Source organism: Pteropus alecto, unplaced genomic scaffold (assembly GCF_000325575.1).
Source record: "Pteropus alecto unplaced genomic scaffold, ASM32557v1 scaffold1279, whole genome shotgun sequence".
In the NCBI taxonomy this organism is placed as follows: Eukaryota; Metazoa; Chordata; class Mammalia; order Chiroptera; family Pteropodidae; genus Pteropus; species Pteropus alecto.
In genome coordinates, this window is record NW_006443126.1 from 143317 (window position 1) to 163219 (window position 19903).

The 19903-nt window shown below is 56.4% G+C and overlaps 1 protein-coding gene across 1 annotated transcript in view; it reads right to left on the bottom strand.

The window, feature by feature from the left end:
- NOTCH3 (notch 3) overlaps positions 1-19903 on the bottom strand; it is a 29828-nt gene that overhangs the window by 8814 nt on the left and 1111 nt on the right. Inside the window, exons 2-27 of the mRNA XM_006923399.3 lie at positions 18284-18362; positions 14861-15003; positions 14443-14781; positions 14228-14350; positions 13903-14136; positions 12966-13121; positions 12696-12881; positions 11958-12071; positions 11614-11727; positions 10841-11074; positions 10610-10720; positions 9947-10139; positions 9724-9875; positions 9407-9520; positions 8797-8952; positions 7655-7880; positions 7032-7233; positions 6646-6799; positions 6032-6216; positions 5364-5496; positions 5021-5278; positions 4820-4938; positions 3967-4532; positions 2971-3303; positions 870-1024; positions 552-774 (exon numbers count right to left, since the gene is read on the bottom strand). Of these exons, the coding sequence (XP_006923461.2) occupies positions 552-774; positions 870-1024; positions 2971-3303; positions 3967-4532; positions 4820-4938; positions 5021-5278; positions 5364-5496; positions 6032-6216; positions 6646-6799; positions 7032-7233; positions 7655-7880; positions 8797-8952; positions 9407-9520; positions 9724-9875; positions 9947-10139; positions 10610-10720; positions 10841-11074; positions 11614-11727; positions 11958-12071; positions 12696-12881; positions 12966-13121; positions 13903-14136; positions 14228-14350; positions 14443-14781; positions 14861-15003; positions 18284-18362 (5002 nt within the window). The remainder of the gene's footprint in view (positions 1-551; positions 775-869; positions 1025-2970; positions 3304-3966; positions 4533-4819; positions 4939-5020; positions 5279-5363; positions 5497-6031; positions 6217-6645; positions 6800-7031; positions 7234-7654; positions 7881-8796; positions 8953-9406; positions 9521-9723; positions 9876-9946; positions 10140-10609; positions 10721-10840; positions 11075-11613; positions 11728-11957; positions 12072-12695; positions 12882-12965; positions 13122-13902; positions 14137-14227; positions 14351-14442; positions 14782-14860; positions 15004-18283; positions 18363-19903) is intronic.

The window sequence follows — 19903 nt, forward strand, 5'->3', positions numbered from 1 at the left end:
AGAGCTGTCGGGGTCATGGGGTCATAGGAGAGGGGTAAATTCAGGGGTTAGGTTAGGATGAGGTTGAGGGTCTCGAGAGACAGGCCAGAGAGTTGGAGGTGATGCCCAGGGTCAAGGCCAGGACTGAGGATCATGGGGAATGAACACTGAATTGGGATGAAAAGAGAGTCAGAGGGGAGGTCAAAGGTCAGGGGAGTTAGAGCTAGAGGACAGGGTCAGGGATGGGTTGGGGTATAGACAGAGGTCATGGGATCAGCAATCAAGTAGGAATGAACGCGAGTATCAGGGTAAAGTCTGAGAGACCAGGGTCGGGGTGGGGTCAGGACAGAATTTGAACCAGGAAACGGGGACACAGGAAATGGAGTCAAAGGTCACAAATCAGGGTGATCCCAGGGGATAATGGAGTCAGTGGTCAAGGGGATGGTCAGGGATCCAGGCTGAAGTCTGAAGTTAGAACCCAGTTGGGGTCAGAGGTCAGAGTCAGGTCAAGGTGAACTCAAGGGCTCACAAGGCCCCTGAAGACAGGGACCGGGAGCGAGCAGGGTTCTCACTTCATGCCCAGAGCATCTTGGCCCACAGGCTCCCGCCGGCCCTTGTGTCCAGTAGCCATGTCCTTGTGCAGAGCAAAGCCCTCAGGGAACCAGAGGGTGCTGTGCTCACGCTTGCGCCGGGCCACCATGACACCCAGGACAAGGATGACCAGCAGGAAGACGGCGCTGGCAGCCAGCAGTGGCAGCAGCGGCACGCTTGGCTCTGGCAGCTCCAGCGGCTCCCCTGCAGGCAGGAAATGGGGGACTTCAACCACGGCCCGGGGCCACCCCACCAAGGGAGCACCACTTCTACCCAGGTTTCCCGCCAGCCGGGCTCACCCCGCGCGGCCCGCAGAGGGTACGGGAAGTCCAAGCGCTCCACTGCCGACAGTGCTCCTAGGTAGTCGGCCGCGCTCTGGGCATCAGGGAAGCAGTGGTTGTTCTCTGGTGACTGTAGGCACAGCCGGTTGTCAATCTCCAGCATCACCACTGAGCTGCAGGGACACAGGGGAGGGATAGGCTGGTCCACGGGGTATCTGTACCAGCCTGACACCAAGTCCCATCCCCTTCCCCAATACCAGGCTCCAAAAGAGCTATGTCCATTCACTATGTCACCCTGGCCCACCTGCCCCCATGTGGCATCCAAACCCACCGTACCCCCAAAACCAGTCTTGCTATGGCTACCAGTGTCCCCTAAGCCATGACTTCAATGGGCAGTGTTTTCATGTCAACATCTCTCATAGATGCTGTTGGCACATGCCCAGATTTCCCTTATCGGGCTGGTGTATCCATCTCCCGAATGCTATGAGCATTGGCTTTCAAGAGCTGACAGCTGCCTCTTCTCCAGAGAACTGGCCTCAGCTAAGTGGGAAAAACCTTCTCCCTTGGAAGGTGACACCCCTGAGGGCAGCCCTCATCCAGTGACTGCCTGATGCAGGTGTACAAAAGCTGGCCCTCCTGTTTCAAGGTGGGACCAACCCTGATGTGCTATTCATGCTCCAGAGCTCTCTGAGGAATCAGGCTGAGACTAGATCCCAGTGGAGGCTCCCTCCTGCCTCAGTTTTTCCCCTGCCCCATCCTGCATCCCTCATCCTTTTCTCCTGAGACCACAACTTCCATAGGACACATATATCTGAATCCCCAGCCCAGGTTCTGCTTCCGGGAACCCAACTCTCCAATTCTCTTTCCTTGGAATCCCCAATACCCCATACCCCAATCTCTTCTTATTTCTCTGGCTGCCCCTTTTCATAATCACAAAACCAACTCAAACTGGTCCTATCCTGTTTCTAACAAGACCTGGAACCAAAGTTTACCCCACTAACAAGTAACACTGGTGAACCCTTAACTGCTTCCCCTACGGAACCAAAAGGACCGGGACATGACCGGAACCTGAGCGCCGGAACCCATTCAGAAGCAAAGGGTCCATTATCTAGGAAGATCCAGTGCTGAAACCCCTTAAATCTTGACCTGAACCCTGAATCAGGAAGACAGATTTGAGCTTTGCTTCCTGTCTCCTTGCCAGCCAAACTCTCAAATAAAAGCTTTCTTTTCTCAAAAGCTGGTGCCATAGCATTGGCTTCTATACACGTCGGGCAGTGAGCCCTTGCTCAGTAACACTTTTCTGAGCTAATTTCCCTCAACTAATCCTTAGGTCTCAGTGTCCCCAGATCATTCTGTCCCTCCTCTCTCCCCACTTCTTTCAGTCCTTCCATGGCTTCAAGGATTGTCAACATCCTTTTGTCTTTCTTGTCTCTGTGTTCAGCCTCTGTCTTTAGCACCTTCAATACCCCCTAGACTTCTCAGATTCTGCGAGCCCCAAAGCGACCCCTCATTTTCACCCAGTGTCCTCACTTTGATGAGATGCCCTCCAGCCAGTCACCCCAGCCAGGGACTGGCACATCTGCCACCCTCTTCTATCTCTCCTAGTCCACCCATACCCAGCCAGAGCCCAAGCCCTCCATCTCTAAAATCCAGCCCTTCTCTCTGTGTCAGAGTCCCACCCTGCTCAGAGGCTGTACTTCCCCCTCCGGCTCCTCTACCAGGCCACCAGCAGGAGAATTCTACATTTTCCATTTCTAAACAAGCAAAAAAACTACACATGCTCTTAACTACTCTGCTACACCTCTGCCTCTCCAGGAGGAAGTAGTTCTACATCAAGGGGCAATTCTGCTCCCCTCGTTCAAGTCTGTCACCTCTTGGGAGCGGAGTACTACTTATATCTAGTGGATGGGGACCAGCGATGCTGCTCAACATCCTATAGTGCACAGGATGGCTCCCACAGCAACGAATGATTTGGCCCCAAAAGGTTGATACTGTTGGACTTATTGCCAAGAAAACTCTCCAAAATGTTAAGTGAAACACACCAGACCTGATACATGAGGCTCCCCTCCTGCTCAGCGCCTGAGCAGTCCCCACGGCTCCCCAGGGTGGAGCTACTCACCCGATCACCTCTGGGGCCAGCTCCCTCCGGTTCCGGGCTTCAGAGCCAGGGCCTGGCCGGTGGTAAGGAAAGACCATGGCCTGGCCATGCTCGTCCAGGCGGAAGCGCAGCGAAGTTCGTAGGATGCCGCTGAGCCGCTGCAAGAAGTCGGCGCTGGAGCGCAGCAGCTCCTCGGGCGGCAGCAGCACGGTGAGCACCAGCACGCCGCGGGCTAGCAGGGCCGGCACCTCGCCGGCACAGTCCAGCCCGTCCCAGCCGCACTCCTCTGTGTTACAGCCCTGGTCACAGCGGCCATCCGCAAAGTGGTCCGCGCAGTACTTCTCGTATACCGGGCTGGGGGCGAAGAGGGGGCGCGGTCAGGGGGCCTCCGCCTCGCTGCACACACAGTACAGAGTGACTCCGGAGACAAAGGGGGGACAGACAGCGAGCAGAGGACTAGAATGTATCTGCATGTATCAGGCTTTCTGCAAATCCATCCATTCGCTCAGTAACTATTAATAAGTCACTACTGCTAGAGCCTGCTACGTTCTGGGAGCTGCTGTAGGCACCCAGGATATGCCCAGGCACAAATCCTTGAACACGTGGAGCTGGCATTCCAGTGGGCGGGGTCAGCTGTTAAAGGAGGCGAATGAGCAGAATATACAGCATTTCAATTACACGTCAGTAAAAGCTAAATGTAAATACACACACATACGCTCACACATAGAGTGCTATGTGGAATTAAAATGCTAAGGAGAAAAATAAAAGCAGGGGAAGTGCTGGAGTTGGCCAGGGAGATCACTGAGAAGGTACCACTACTGGAGGAAAGACTTGAAGGAGATGAGGAGGAGCCATGTGGCTTCCTGAGGGAAGAGTATTCCAGGCAGAGGGAACAGACAGTGCAAAGGACGGTCAGAGATGGCGCGTGGACAAACAAGACACAGACTAAGATGAATGGATGGACAGACGGAAAGAGAGAAGTGGCCCAAGCACAGATGGACAGACAGAGGGGCTCACTTGCAAGCACGCTCGCGGCCGCCAGCCCGACAGTCGAAGTTGTCGTAGAGGCAGGCGGGAGAGCTACAGGCGGGGTCACAGCGGCTGTTGTTGAAGAGGCGCCAGCACTGCAGCGCCGAGCACTGCCGCCAGGGGTCGCCCACGCTCAGCGAGCAGTCACCGCCATCCCAGCCGCAACCCGGGCTGTTGCACTCGCGGTCGCAGCGCTTGTCCCCACTCTTGGCCTCGCAGGCGGCGCTCGGGCACAGAGGCTCTTCGGGGGCCTCGGGGGCCGCGGCCGGCACCTCGCAGCGCGGTCCAGCCCAGCCCGGCACGCACGCGCAGCGGAAGAAGGGCGCCAACGGTTCGGGGCGGCAAGAGCCCCCATGGAGGCAGGGGGAAGCCACGCAGCTGGCGTTGGTGACCCCCGGCGGCGACTCCCGGGAGCCTCTGCAGGCAGGCCCCGTCAGCCCCGGAGGGCAGGCACAGCGTGGCCCACGGACCGTCTGCTGGCACGGCACACCAACCGGGCACTGCAGCTCCCGGCAGGAGCGCGCCACCCGCTCGCAACGCGGACCCGAGAATGGCTGGGGGTGGATTGGGGGGCGAGAAAAGAAAGGGAAAAAAAATAGCATGGGGCCAGAGAAGGAAAAGGGAGAAGGGAGAGATAGGGGAGGATGGGGGTCAAGACTTGGGAACGCTTGAGCCTCCAATCCCCCCAGGTCCTACCAAACCTCTTCCCCTCCAGGTAATATCGAGATTTCTCAGAAACCCCCTTCTCTTCTACCTCTTCTCCCCTAAAGCCACGCCCTCCCACCAGGCCATGCTCCCACTCCTCTCCCAGAGACCGATGTGACCAGCCACCCCCACTTACCGGGATGCAATGGCAAGCAAAGGTCAGAGCACCCCCAGGGCCTTGACTGGGAAGACACTGGCCTCCATGCTGGCATGGCTGGGACTCGCAGGGAGACAGCGCAGTCTGACAGCGGGCACCTGGGCAAGCAGGAGCGGCTGGGTCAGCCACAGTAGGAGAACACAGGCAGGATCCCAGGCCAGCCCCACTGCCCACGCTTACCTGTGAAGCCAGCTTGACAAAGGCAGCGGAAGCCCCCACCTGGCTCCTGCAGGCAGTCTCGGGTGTGTGCTGCATGGCAGGCACCCGGGTGACACTCATTGATGTCTGCCTCACAGCGCAGGCCAGTGTATCCTGGGGGGCAGGTACAGCGGAAGCCACCCACCAGGTCTACGCAGGTACCATTGTGCAGGCACTGGGGTTGTAGGTCCAGGGGTAGGCCTGGGCCACAGTCATCCTCATTAATCTCACAGAGCACACCTGGGAAAGGGAAGATGGGGAAGCAGTCAGGAGCAGACAGAGACCCAGCCTCCCAGCCTGTCCCCCAACCCTGGCCCTGGCATACCCAGCGTCCCAGGGGGACAGGAGCAGAGATATCGGGCCACAAGGTCAATGCAGAAGCCCCCATGTTGGCAGGGCTGGGAGGCACACTCATCCACGTCATCCTCACAGTTGTCACCAGCATAGCCAGCCAGACACTGTGGTGGGGACAAGACAGGGATACGCTCAGCCCCAAGGGACACAGACACTCCACATGAAGACATAGAGAATCCTATCACAAAAGGACACACAACAGTCGTCCAACACACAGAGACATGCCCAGTGTGCAGAAAACACACCCAAACACAGAAGGACACCCAGACACAGAGGGCCACAGACACACGAAGTGCAGAGGGACACACACACACAAAGGACAGACACACAGGAGAAACACCTAGATACCCAGATACACCCAAGACACACACGACCAGAGACACATACTTAGACACCAGCACATGCATTCATGCCCAGAGACACCATGCACAGAGAGACGCAAAGATATGTCCAGGAACCAACTAAAGAGAGACAAAAATACCCCCGGATCTACCCAAAGTGACATCCACAAAAATATCCTCAGTCACAAAAGCAAAACCCAAGCAGGCCTAGAGAGACACACCGACACCAGGCTACAGACGCACAGACATATGTGGCCAGACACACCCAGATGTGTCTCCTCCCCTGAGCACTTCTTACCTCACACACATAACCTCCCATGTAGCCTCGGCAGGTGCCCCCATGCTGGCAGGGCTGGGCCAAGCAGGGGTCCATCTCCTGCTCACAGTGGCTGCCTGTGCGGCCCTCTGGGCACACGCAATAGTGGGAGCTGTCCTTGTCCACACAGTGCCCACCAGCCTGACACAGCTGCTCCATCCGCACCCCTGCCCAGAGAGTAGTATCAGGCACACACTCCCACCTCCCTGCCCGCATCACACAAAGCACCATCCGACGTCCTTGCTGCCACCAGTCACCAGAGTCCTACCACATGCCATCAGGTTGTGTAGTGTGTCACACATCCCCCCAAACTGCATAGTCCCAGTCACTGACACACTCACCCACACACCTTCACGATTCACACCAGCTCAGTTGCACACAGCATTGCAAACGTCATCCCAGTTGTCTTAGGGTGACACACGCACCATCCTGGCTGACTGTCACATACACAGTCACAAATCCACACACACCCAGCCACACACCCCATCACTCCTATATGCTCTGTCCCACCCTCAACGGGCTCACACTGGCAAGAAGTATGTGCACATGTGCCCTCCTGAGCTACACACACCAGCCACGCACGCGCTCCCTCTCACCCATCTGGGCTGCGGCCTCTCTGCAGGGCAGGCTCTGGATGTCACAGAGGCTGCCGCTCCACCCCGGAGGACAAAGGCAGTAGAAAGAGGTTCCTGTCCGGGCACAGCGACCCCCGTTCTGACAGGGCGCACGGCTGCACCAGTCTACCAGCGTCTGCAGGGGAAGCCCACAGCGTCAGCACTCAGGGACCTCCAGAAATCACACTCCAGATTTTCCCCCAGGGTCCCGGCCAGGCCCCTCACCACAACCCCAGTGCAAATCTCTCCCCAGGACCCAGGCAGGCTTCTCCCTCAGGATACCCAGCATGCCCCACCCACAAAACACCCCCTCTAGACTCCTCCTACCACCACCATCACCACCACCTGCCCCCAGTAACCCCGCCCACCTGGCACTGAGTGCCAGTGAAGCCCTCGGGACAGGTACAGCGGAAGCCGGAGTGGGTGGCAGTGCAGACGCCCCCGTGCAGACAGGGCCGCGAGAGGCAGGGGTCGGCCTCGTGCTGGCAGTGTGCACCAGTGTAGCCAGGGCGGCACAGGCAGCTGAATGAGTTCACGCCGTCCACGCAGGTCCCACCATTGAAGCAGGAGCTGGAGGAGAAGTGAGGGTGGGTCAGGCCCCTCCCCTCTCACAGGTCCCGCCCGCCCTCCTTGGCCCCGCCTAGCGTTGGATGGGTACACTCTCTGAGTACTATCCCCCCACCCGCCAAGAGGGGCTGCAGCCCCAGCAGAGGCCCCGCCCCGTCCTGTCCCTCAGCCACAATTTACCAGGTACTTCATTCAGCACTAAGGTGAGAGCCACGTGGAGGCCTGGCTCTGGCCTGGCCTTGCCCCCTTAAGGACCAGCATCTCTAAGATGACCCTGCCACTTCTGGGACAGTGCCCCATCAGCATCAGAGTCCTGAGGTGGATGCCAAAATGAGGACCCCCCCTTCTCGTCCCCACTCCTTCTCAGGTCCTGTGCCCCACCCGATGCCAGGGTCCCTGAGCTTCCAGTAGAGTCCCCATCCACCTGGGGCTGCAGTTGGGCAGGTCCTGCTCACAACGGAAGCCTCCATATCCTGGGGGGCAGGTGCAGGTGAAGGAGGCCACGTGGTCAGTGCAGGTGCCTGGGCCGCAGGGGCTGCTCAGACACTCGTCCACATCGCGGGCACAGCGGGGGCCAGCAAAGCCAGGGAGGCAGGAGCAGGAAAAGGAGCCCACATGATCCTGACAGGAGCCACCATTCAGGCAGGGGTCTGTGGTCAGAAGAGAGGAGGTCTGGTCACTCACCTCACCAACACCCCCATCAGCCCTGCCTGACCTGGTCGTGCCTTCCGTAGCAGGGAACTTGGGAGGAAACCAGGCTTAATTAGGAAGGGCACATTTGGTCAGAGGGATCAACTTCTGTCCCCTCTGTTGCCTCACCGCCCCCCGTCTCACCTATGTGGAAGGGGAAGGAGTTGGCAGAACCAAAAGGTCTCTTTGGGCTGCCAAGCACATACTGTTACTTGTGTCTGCTTAATTCCTGGACTCAGCACGGGAGGCCTGCTGGCCAGTAGAGTGGCCACTGGCCACACTTAGTCCTTAACGTGTGGCTGTTTCAAATTGAGATGTGCTATAAGTATAAAATACACATCGGATTTCGGATTTCGAAGACATAATACGAAAAAAAAAAACTAAAATATCTTAATAGCTTTATATTGATTACATATTGAAATAATACTTTTTATATATTAGGTTAAATAAAATATATATTAAATTTAATGTCACCGGTTTTGTTTTTGGGTTTTTTTACTTTTTTAATGTGAGTACTAGGAAAATTTTAATTGTATATGTGGCTTGGGTCATTTGTCTATTGGACAGCACTCCTAAAGAACTTACTGGGAGTCTGTTCTCTCATATTTTACACAAAATCCTAATTTGCTTGCTGTCAGAGATAGAGTACAGGCTTCAGAGTCAGACAGGTCTGTGCTCCAGTCCCAGCTTTGTCCCCTCATCTGCTACATAACCTCAGGCAAGTCACTGAACCTCTTTGGGCCTCAGTTCCATGAATAAAATGGGGAAAGTAAGAGCACTATGAAGATGAAGTGAAAGCACAGTGGCCGGCAAATAACATGACTTGACGAACATGTTTCCTAAAGCAGCACCCCTCAAGGGCTCCCCCGAACTCACTGGGGTCACAGTCATCGATGTCCTGGTCACAGGAAGGGCCACTGTACCCCCTGTGGCAGATACAGCTAAAACTCCCTGCCAGGTTGGTGCAGGTACCATGGGATCCACACGGTGAGGGGCTGGCACACTCGTCTACATCCTGCTGGCATCTCAGGCCTGGGCGGGAGGAGTAAGATGACATCTGGGGTTAGAGGGGGGAGGGGAGGGTCTGAGAGTACCTGTTGCTGAGGAAGAACCTGATGGCTAAGATAGGAAAACAAGCTATGCTGTGATTTGCCTCTAGGTGTTTTGCACCTACTGTTCTAAAACTTTCTTGCCTCAGTGGGCGGGGAATGCATTCTCTGATTGAGGTCTGCTGTTCCAGGAAGCTGTCTCCAAACCCTCAGCTCAGAGATCTAGCTTCCTCAGCTCCATATCCCTTCCTCTTCTCCAGAACCGACTACAGAGGCTATGAGTACCTGTGTCCAGCTCTGTCCCTTCCCAGAAGGAAGCTCCCTTAAAAGGCAGGGCCAAGGGTGAGTCCCCCTCTGGGTCCCCAGCATCGCCCGGTATGCGGCAGGGAGGAGAGAAGGTGAAGTAGAGTTGGAGGAGAAAGAAGCAGCTTGTGTACCTTGCCAGCCAGGGGGGCAGGAGCAGATAGCCGGCTGGCCAGGAGCAGACTCACAGTGGCCCCCGTGCTCGCAAGGGTTTGGGGTACAGGGGGACAGCAGCTCACACTGATGACCTGTAGAGGGCAAGCAGAGTAAGGTAGTCTCAAGAGATTCTTTCTTTCATCAGCCCCCAGGGTCCCCACCTTGATACCCACATCCCAAGATGAAAAGAGGAAAAGAAAACAAAGAGAAACATACAGAAGGAAGAGAGTGAAACAGGAAGTAAGAAGGAAGAGGGAGGTGGAGAATCCTGGGGAGGGAAGGTAGGGACACACACCATGGACACCAGGGGGACAGATGCAGTGGAATCCCATTCCATCGCTGGTGCAGGTGCCGCCAGCCCCACAGGGCTGAGACTCACAGGCATCTTGAGCAAGGCTCTGGCTGCACTGGGGGCCACTCCAGCCAGGCTCACACTCACAGCGGAACCTGGAGGGGGAGGCAGTCAGGGCTGGCATGTGGGCAGGGGTAGGGGGTCAGGGGCTGGGGAGAGACCTCACCCTCCAGGTGCATCGTGGCAGACACCGTGACTGCAGGGTTCTTGGGCACAGGGATGGCTCGGGGGAAGGCACAGTGGGGGCAAGGAGCCAGGTGGGCAGAGGCAGCGGAAGCCGTTTTCCCCATCCACGCAGGAGCCTCCCTCGCCGCACGGGCTGGATGCACACTCGTTGATCTCCACGTTGCATAGGGGCCCTGGGAAGCATGCAGGCAACCTCATCCCAGGACAAGGACAACTGAGCCAGTGGGGAGGGACAACCTAGCCCCATTTAGCATGGCCACACCCTTGAGCAAAGACACTCTCATTCTCATATCAACTCTTGTGAAAATTAGAACAGCCGCCTCCTGAAACCAGAGCTACCTTCCCCCAGATCATCCTTATTCCCAAACTTGCATAAAGTCACTTTCATTTTCACGAAGGATTACCTTGGCCCCACTCAGAAACATTCCTATCCAATCAGGACACCACCTATGTTCCAGGATAAACTCGAGCCGATATGGGGACAACCTCATACTGATGAGAGAATGCATAACCTCAGGGCAAAGCGTGGACAATCTTGTTGGACAGGCGAATGCAGAGAGAGGGGCAAAACCCAGCCAAGGAAGATGGATGATTTCACCTTCACCCTCTAAAGACCTCCTTTCCATGGCAGCCACTTGCCCACCTGTGAAGCCAGGCTGGCAGACACAGTCATAGCGGTTGATACCATCTCGGCAGATTCCAAAGGTGCAGGGGTTGCTGGCACAATCATCTATGTTCACCTCGCAGTTCACGCCTGGGGAGGGGGAACAAGACATGGGTAGCCACCGCTGTGCCCTACCAGGGGCACCATTTCCAAATCCTCTGTGCCCCTCCAGATGTACTGTTCCTGCCCCAGCCCGGCCCCTGGTCCCACCTGTGGTGCCAGGAAGGCAGCGGCAGAGGTATTTGTCCACCAGGTCTAGGCATTTGCCCCCGTGGCGGCAGGGCTGGCTGCGGCACTCATCCACCTGGCTCTCACAGCGCGTGCCTGTGTAGCCCGGGGCACAGGCACAGGAGAAACTGGCAATGCCGTCCACGCAGCGACCGTGGTGGCACGGGTCCGGGGAGCAGTCGTCAACGTTGAGCTCACACAGCGTGCCCTCGAAGCCTGCGGGGCCACAAGGTCAGACTCTGCCCACCTGCCAAGGTCCTGTCCATCCATAGTCATGGCTCCAACCAGTCCTGTCTAAGCTTTACCTCAGGCCTTGCCCACCGAGCCCGGAGGAGGCAGGCTCAATTCAGGCCCTGTCCTAATTGGCCTCCACTCCATCCAGCTCTAGGTTTATTCCAGGACTCGCCCCTGGCCAAGATCCTTCTAGTTAAATCCCACTCCCAGCTATGGCCTTGCCTCCAATTTTTACACTATCAACCCTGTTCTGCAAACGGGGACACACAGGAGGTGCCTGGGGATACAGTGTGTTGGATACCACCCATCCAGTTACCAGGGCCTAGTCTCTTGCCAGACCCTTTGGCCCCAACCCATAGCCTTTACCTCAACTTAAGTCCATCGTTGGCTCCGCCCCCTGGCTGCCATTGCCCCTGATTTGCCGTGCCCTGCCCCAAGTTTTCTCTCAGGCTGTTATTGGCCCTTTCCTCCAGGAGCCCTGCCTTCAGACTCTTGTCAGCCTGGCAGTGACCTGCCCTCACCCTCTGCGCAGCGGCACTCGTAGCCGTCCGGCTGGTCCACGCATTTGGCTCCATTCCGGCAGGGTGTGCTGGCGCACTCATCAACATCCAGCTGACACATGGCCCCGCTGAAGCCTGGGGTGGAGAATGAGGTGAGCAAAAGCCCAGACAGGGTCAGAGCAGTCACCCCTCACCAGCCCTTGTTTGGGTGGGAAGCCCATTTACTTATTTTTAAATTGATTTCGATGTTGTTCAGAACGTGGTTTCCGCTAACATGGTCTCATATGCTCCCATTCTGGAGCTGCTGAGCTGCTGCCCCTGCAGGGACCTGTGTTCTTCAGGCTCCCTGGACCCAAGGTCCTCACCTGAGGGGCAAGTGCAGCTGAAGCCATTGACTCTATCCTTGCAGACTCCGCCGTTGACACATGGGCTGCTCTGACACTCGTCCAGGTCCACTTCACAATAGGTGCCTGTGAAGCCTGTGGTGGGTTGGGGGATGGGGGAGGAGGAGGATTAGGGCAGGGGAGACTACCATCTGAAGGGAGAGCAAGCGGGGAGGTACCCCTCTTTCCACTTATAGATGGTTCCCCTGAGCCTTGGCCTTTGCCCCCAGCCCAACACTAGATTCAGTTTTCATCCTCAGGCTGGCCCCTCATCAAGCTGTGGTCCCAACATGGACCATGCCTTCAAACCACCCTCTTCCCTCTCCACTCCACAGACTATGCCCTGTCCTCAGCTCCCAGCCCCAGGACCCACCATAGCCTTGTGCCCAGCCTTAAGTTCTACCCCAGTATTAGTGGGAGACCGTCTGCCGGCTCTGGCTCCACTTAGACCTAACTCCAGTCCCCACCCCCATGTTGTCCATGCCCCGCAACGGGTCCTAAGGTCAGCTGTAACCCCAGCCTGAAGTTCTACTGACTCCATGTGACAACACATCTGGCCTCACACAAGATTCTGCTCTGGCCGCACCTCCACCTCATCCCAAGCTTCAGTCTCTCAGCGTCCTCTCCCAGACACAGTTCCACCTGTGTTCCCCTCTGTACCCTGCCTGCAGGTTCCCCCCAACCCCCACAGGCCCTGCCCATGCCACACCCACCACGTACCTGCCATGCAGATGCAGGTGAACTGGCCTATGCGGTCGAGGCACGTGGCCTGGTTGCGGCAGGGCCCAGATAGGCACTCGTTGACATCCGTCTCGCAGCGTGGGCCGGTGTAGCCACGGCCACACTGGCACAGGAACGAACCCTGTGTGTTCACGCACCTGCCCAGGTGCTCACATGGGTTGGCACCTGCAGGAACAGGCACAGCTGGTGTGGGCAGTTGAAGACCAATGTATCCCCCCCACCTTCCCAACTCAGAAAATGACCCCTCACCAATGGAGCACTCATCCACATCCTGGTCACATGCGCCGCCTGTGAAGCCTGGTGGACAGGTACAGATGGCCCGGCCATTCACCGGGTTCGTGTCGCAGATAGCATCCTCATGACAGGGGTTGCTGACACAGGCGTCATCCAGATGACACAGAAGCCCTGGAAGGGGGCAGGCAGAAATCGAGGGCAGACCCTCCAGCTCTGTCCAAAGTTCCCACAGACCCACATAGTGTTTGTGTTTTGTTTTTATTAACCCAGAGTGTATTTAGTAGCTATTTTTTTCCCAGCCATTTATTATGAAAAATTTCAAACATATAGAAAAGTTGATTTGTACGCCCACCGCCTAGATCCAACTATTATAAGATTTATCTTTTTTTCTGAATCGTTTGAAAATGAATTGGAAACATTCACATATTGTTTTTCGTATATTTATTTATTTACTTATTTTTATTTTTTTATACCTACAGCACCTAGGTGGTCTCCCATCCAAGTACTAACCAAGCCTGACCCTGCTTAGCTTCTGAGATCAGAAGGGATCAGGCGTGTTCAGGGTGGCATGGCCGTAGACTCACATATTGTTTTTAAATCTGTTGCCTCTTTTTCTGATTATAAAAGGGTCTTACCTCAAGCCTTTGCTTCTGCAGTACCCTCTGCCTGACACACCCTTCCTTCCATTTCCAAGTCCCCCTCCCATACACCTTCTCTGACCTTTGCCGTTTCCAAAGGTCCCCTCTCTTTCTCACAGTATAGCTGTCTATTCCCATGGCTTTTGCCCTGGACTATATGCCACCCTCCTCTTAGGCCTCTTCCAGGCTTACCCTTTACTGCAAATTTGGCCTCCAGTATAATCACTCAAACACTCAAGTCAGACACCATCCTTGTCCCAGCTCCAGAACCATTAATGGCTCCCTTGCTGCCTACAGGGGAAACAGCTACTCACCAGTCTTGCCCATGGGGCAGGCACAGTAAAAGGAGGCCACGCGGTCATGGCAGGTGGCCCCATGGAAGCACACAGCCGTAGCACAGTCGTCGATATTCTGACTGCAGCTCTCACCAGTCCAGCCATTGACGCACACACAGCTGTGGCCACCCAGTGTGTTAAAGCAGGTGCCCCCGTTGTGGCAAGCGTTGGGCTGCAGCTGACACTCATCCACGTCCTCTGTGCAGAATTGGCCTGCGGCACAGAGATACACCAGTCCAGACACGCCGACTGTGCATGCCCACCCAAGGTCTGCCGCTCAGCTCCCTTCAGCCCCAGTGCCCACCTGTCCACTCGGGAGGGCACTGGCAGTTGTAGGTATTGACGCCATCCACACATGTCCCCCCATTTAGACATCGGTGCCCTGGACAGTCATCCACATTCACTTCACAGTTCTGGCCCTCGAACCCTAGCATGGGAGGAGAAGGCAAGGATGGTCACTGCCTGGCTGGCCAGCTGCTCCCCCACTCCCGCTGCCTCCCCTGAGAACAGTTCCCTCACCCGGAAGGCAGGCACAGTCATAGGTGAGGTCACCATTCTGTCTACAGGTACCCCCGTTACGGCATGGTGAGGGAGCACAAGGCACTGCAGGGTTCTCACACAGTGGCCCTGTGTAGCCAGCTGGGCACTGGCAGCGAAAGGAACCAGGCGTGTTGAGGCAGGTGCCACCATGACGGCAGGGCCCGCCCACTCGGCACTCATCCACGTCACTTCGGCAGCTGCGGCCCTGGTAGCCAGGTGGGCAGGAGCAGATGTAGCGGCCATCTGGCCCCACTGAGCAGCGGGCACCATGGGCACAGGGACTGCTGAGGCAGGGATCCGGCAGGGAGCAGTCAGGGCCTGGGGGGACCGGGAGAGGGTGAGCTTGGGCAGAGTACACCCATGGCTGCCTAGGGCTCCCCTCCAGATCATCCCTTACCTCGGAACCCACGGGGACAGCGGCAGGAGAACCGGGCAGTGCCCGCTACCACTGAGCTCTGGCAGACACCTCGGCCAGCACAGGGGCCCGAATGGCAGGGATCTTCCAACTGGCACCGCTCACCCACCCAGCCTGGTGGGCACCTGTGGGCAGAGACAGTTCAGTGGGAGCAAGAAAGCTCCAGACACAGAGATACACACAAGACAGGCTCACAGGCAAACAGCAATTAACACACTCATTTATTCATGCAAGTATTCACTGAGCACTTACTACATTCTTAGCTATAGGAGTACAGCAGCAAACACAATAAAAGTGGTCCCACTCTCTTGATGCTTACAGACAGATTAGGCCAAGAGAAGATACACAAATCATGAATTAACAACATGCTAGCAGGGAGTGGTGAGGGCCGTGAGGGCCATGAGGTCCATGAAGGGTATAGCATAGAACGTGAACTCCGGAAAAGAAATGTCCACGTCTCAGAACATGTGACTGTTACCTTATTTGCAAAGAGTCTTTCCAGATATAACTAAATGACAGATATCAAGATGAGATGATCCTGGATTTTCCAGGTAGGCCCTAAATCCAATGACAGGAGTCCTTTTAAGAGAAAGGCAGAGGAAGATTTGGGAGAAAGAGGCCGTTGGAGGCAGAGATTGGAGTGTTGCACCCACAAGCCAAGGACCGCCTGGAGCTACTAGAAGTAGAAGAGGGAAGGAAGGACTCTCTCCTAAAGCCACTAGAGAGCACGTGGCTGCCAACATCTTGATTGCAGACTTCTGGCCTCCGGGACTGTGAGAGTAAATTTCTGTTGTTTCAAACCACCCAGTTTTGAGTAATTTGTTATAGCAGCCACAGGAAAGTAAGACACAGGATAATGGGAACAGAGTGGGAGGAAGGCAAATATATTTTCACAGACTGAAGGAGGGGAGTGGGCCATGGGACTGTGTGGGGAAGTGTTCCAGGCAGAGGGAACAGCAACTAAAAAGTTCAGACTCCAGAAGACAACCTCCCAGGCACACACAGACAGACCCAAAAACATACATACACAGATACACACATAGAGGGACACACCAACTCCACATATTGGCCTGGCAAATACTCGGATACCAACCCGCAGGCTGGGTCACACATATGGGCAACTCTCACCTGGACAGACAGGAGGACCCCAGAAGTCCTCTACTCCTTTTCTGGGGACACATATACCCCTTTTTTCCACGGAGGGTAGGAAGTAGACACCAGTATTGATGCCTTTTTGTTGGGGGGAGACCCGCAGCCCCCTCCCCAAATTCTCCGAAGCAAGCTGGATGGAGTGTGAGGAAAATATGAGAACTGGGAGGATGGTGATCCTAAGACTGGAAATCTCCAGGGAAAAACTGGCTGGATCAGAGGGGCCTAGAGAGGGTGCAGGGTCCAGGCCCCGCCCCTTAAGCTGCCCACCCCTCGTGCCGGTCCCTCCCTCTCGTTTGTCCAAGTCACCGAGGGCTAAACTCCAGCAGCTGACTCAGCCCTTAGCGTCATCCACAATATCCCCCCACCCCGGCTCCCAGCGAAACAGGTCAGGGCAAGGCCGGGCGGGGGAGCAGATAGCGTCAGGAAGGTAGGGCCCAGCTCCCAGCCCCCTCCCCAAAGGCCCGCAGGGCAAGGACGGCCGCAACTACCGTGTGCCGGGAGGGGGCGCGCTGCACCAGGCTCCCCTGACTGCTGGTCCCACCGCTAGGCAGGGCGCGGCAGCGCAGCCCCCTCCCGGCGCCCGGGGCGGGTTCTCACGCTCTGCGCCCCGCTCCCCTGCCGACCGGTCAGGCCGGTTCCAGCCTCCGCCCGCGTCCCGCCCCACGGCCTGGGTTTCGGGGGAGACCGACTTAGGCGTGGGGGGGCAATTGGCGGGGGAGGCGATGACTGGAAGATAGAGACAAGGGCTTGGGAGCCTATTTTGAGGGGAAAGACTTGGGGGATCCATTGGGCAGTGACAAATAGGGCCATCCCTAATAGGATACGAGTATTTGGGACCTTGAAAGAGATTGGAAGTGGGGCGCGGGAAATAGTTCCCACGGCCTATCTCTGGGGACTGAGCCCGCTCCACTCCGGGAGATCCAGGCTCCAGGAGATCCAGGCTCCAGGAGGAACAAGCTGCACCGGTGATTCACCTGTCGAGGGGCGGGGCAGCCACGGGCGCATTCACCTGTCGGCAATATTCCAGACACTGAGCTCCACTGTGCAGGAGCCCCGCACCGCGGCTCCGCCTCCCAGGCGAATGGCTCCAGGTCAGGTCGCACTTTTCCCCACATCCACCATTGCAGACTCCCAGCCCCAGGAACCCACTCAGCTAGGCTAATCTCCCCCACCCATGAGCTCAAATGGAGCTCCACTCAAAGTGCGTGTATAATTTCAAAGGGGCTCTCCTGGGTCTAAAGTCCACGTTGTTAAATGAATACATGAACGAATCAATTAATGGCTACCAGCTGAACTGCTATTACTAATGACATTCTAAAAGGAACCAAGCATTTCCCCATAATCTTGAGAGGTTCCCCCTTAAGGCACCTACTTCCTGTGTCTCTACCGTTGTTATTTATTATAATAATCCCTATTTATTGAGCACTTACTGCATGCTGAGCACTATGCTGAGTTCATTGTATGAAGGACTATTTAATTCTGTATAATCAACCTCCTAAAGGAACTATTATTGCTTCATTTTCCGGATGAAAAAATTGAAGCTCAGAGAGCTCGAAGCACTTGTTCAAGGTAACCCAGACCCAGAATTCAAACTGAGCTCTGTCTGCCCCTGCTCATCTCCCTCCTAGCCTCCGCTCTGCTTCACCCAGCCCTCCATCTTTCCTTGTATTATCCAACAACCCAACTCTTGGGCCCCTTTGCGGTAATGAGCCAAGGAAAGCACCTCTATCTCACAAAGGCAGTGAGGTTCAAAGAGGGGACATGACTAACCCAAGGTCACACAGCAATAAGGTGGCAGAGCTGTATTACAGGCCTCTGTGTCCCCACCACAAAATCCTGAGAAGGGGAGGGTGCAGATGGCGTACCCACAACTGCCAAGCCATTGCTATTGGTCCCTGAAGATTTGCTGATTGAATTATAATGACCTCCATCAGGAGCTTTACATGTGACCTCAGGCAGCTGAGAATCCTGTGAAGTTGGGGTTACTGGGCCCATTTTCCAGACCAGGACACTGAGGCTTATAGAGTTGAAGTCCCGGTCAGTCAGCAATGTGACGTGGGATTTGAACCCTGGCCAGGCAGACTCCGGAGCCCCTGGTCTCAATGCTGCTGATTCTGATTGGGAAACAAGAGGTTGCCCGAGCCACACACACGTAGGTAGTGGCAGAGGCATCCACGGTGGACAGAGGCAGGGAGGGAAGACAGACCGCCTCCCCACACAGGGCCCACTCATGGCTTAGAGCCAGGCACTCACAGGCAGGCAGCCTCCCGGGAGGGCAGCTGGGTGCAGCGACCTCCATTCGCACACGGGCTTCCGTCCAGGCAAGGAGGGGCTGTGTGGGGGGCAAAGGGAGGTGGGCGGGTCAGCCAGGAGCCCAGGAACCCTAGCATGGAGTGACAGACCCCCATCCTCCCTCCCCCAGGCAACAGCTGCACAGAGCTGGGGGTGTCTCTGCGGGTGCAGGGAGCCCCCGCATCTACAGTTCCCACGCCCCCCCCACCCTGGCCCCAGCTGTTGGGGTTGCAGCTGTCCCTGCCAGCTTGAGCCCTGGGAACCACAAGGTAGGGTTGGGCAGGAGAAGGCACTGACTTGTGCCAGATGTGGGGGCTCAGGAAGCTGCCAGAATGGGGGGTGCTGAGGCAGGAAGTGAGGCGCTGAGTGTTAAAGAAAGGTCTGGCTGGGTCTGTGTGCCCAGATCCTGGGGTAATAGAGGGGGAGGGGCAGGGGCAGGGAGTCCTGGGGCCATGGGTCTCCCTTCCAGTGATGTTGGGCATCTTCTCTGGTAGGGCAGCCCTACGTGGTGGCTCTGGGGAGAGAAGCCGGGGCATGTACCCCAGGTGCAGCCAGCATTGGGTGTTGCAGGCATAGGGTGTGTAAAGGGAGGGGCAGCTGGCACAAGACATGTGCTGCCCTGTCCAGCGTCCCCATCCCTGAGGGCTGTGTCCCTCTGGGGTGTGGCACAATCTAACTGTCCTGCCAGACAGGTCTGGGGCATGGTTGGGTGTGAACTAGTGGAGAATTGCGTGTGCTGACAGGTGGGGGGCCACTGTGTGTGTGTGCGTGTATGTGTGTGTCACAGAGAGACAGAAAGATGGAGGGAGATGGAGAAAAACAGAGACAGACATAAAAAAGGAAACTAGAAGCAGGCAGACACAGAGAGAAGGAGATAGAGAAGGGCAGAGACAGTGAGAGACAGGAGGAGTTGAGCTAGACATGAGAATGGGCCAACATGGTGTATGTCTCCTTTCTTAGGGGGACAAGCAGAGACAAGAAACTATCACCCAGACAGGGGTCTGTGGGTGTTTGTGAACTCACACTGGGGAGCACGTGACCCAAGCTGTGGGCCTCGATGAGCTCTGGGCTGTGCAGGCACATGTGCATGTGCATGACGTACATGGGTGTATAGATGTGTGTGCCACATACGCAGGCTGGGTCTGTCTGTTGTGCATCCATGTATATGAACTCTGTATTTGGGTGTACAGCTGTGTGTTCGTGTGCACAGGTATGTCTGTATATGGATTGGATGTCCCTAACTGCATGTGTGAGCTGGGTGTAGGCATGCCTTTGGATCTGTGTCTTTCTGAGTGAATGCAGGAAGCATGTGCGAGGCCTTCGGTTGATGCACGTCAATATGTGAGCTGTGTATATCTGGGTGTGTCTTGCGTGAGCTGGGTGTGCACATCTGCGGGTGTACTGTGTGTGTGCACGTCTACATCTTGGTATGTGTGACCCAGGGCTGTGTATGCTCGCTGGCCCCGCAGGAGTGGCGGCTCCTGCCCGGTCCTGCTAGCTGGGGCCGGGGCATAGGCTAGGGAGGCCAGTCCCTCCCGCACCCCCACCCTTCCAGCGCCCAGCCCCACACCGGCGCGCCGG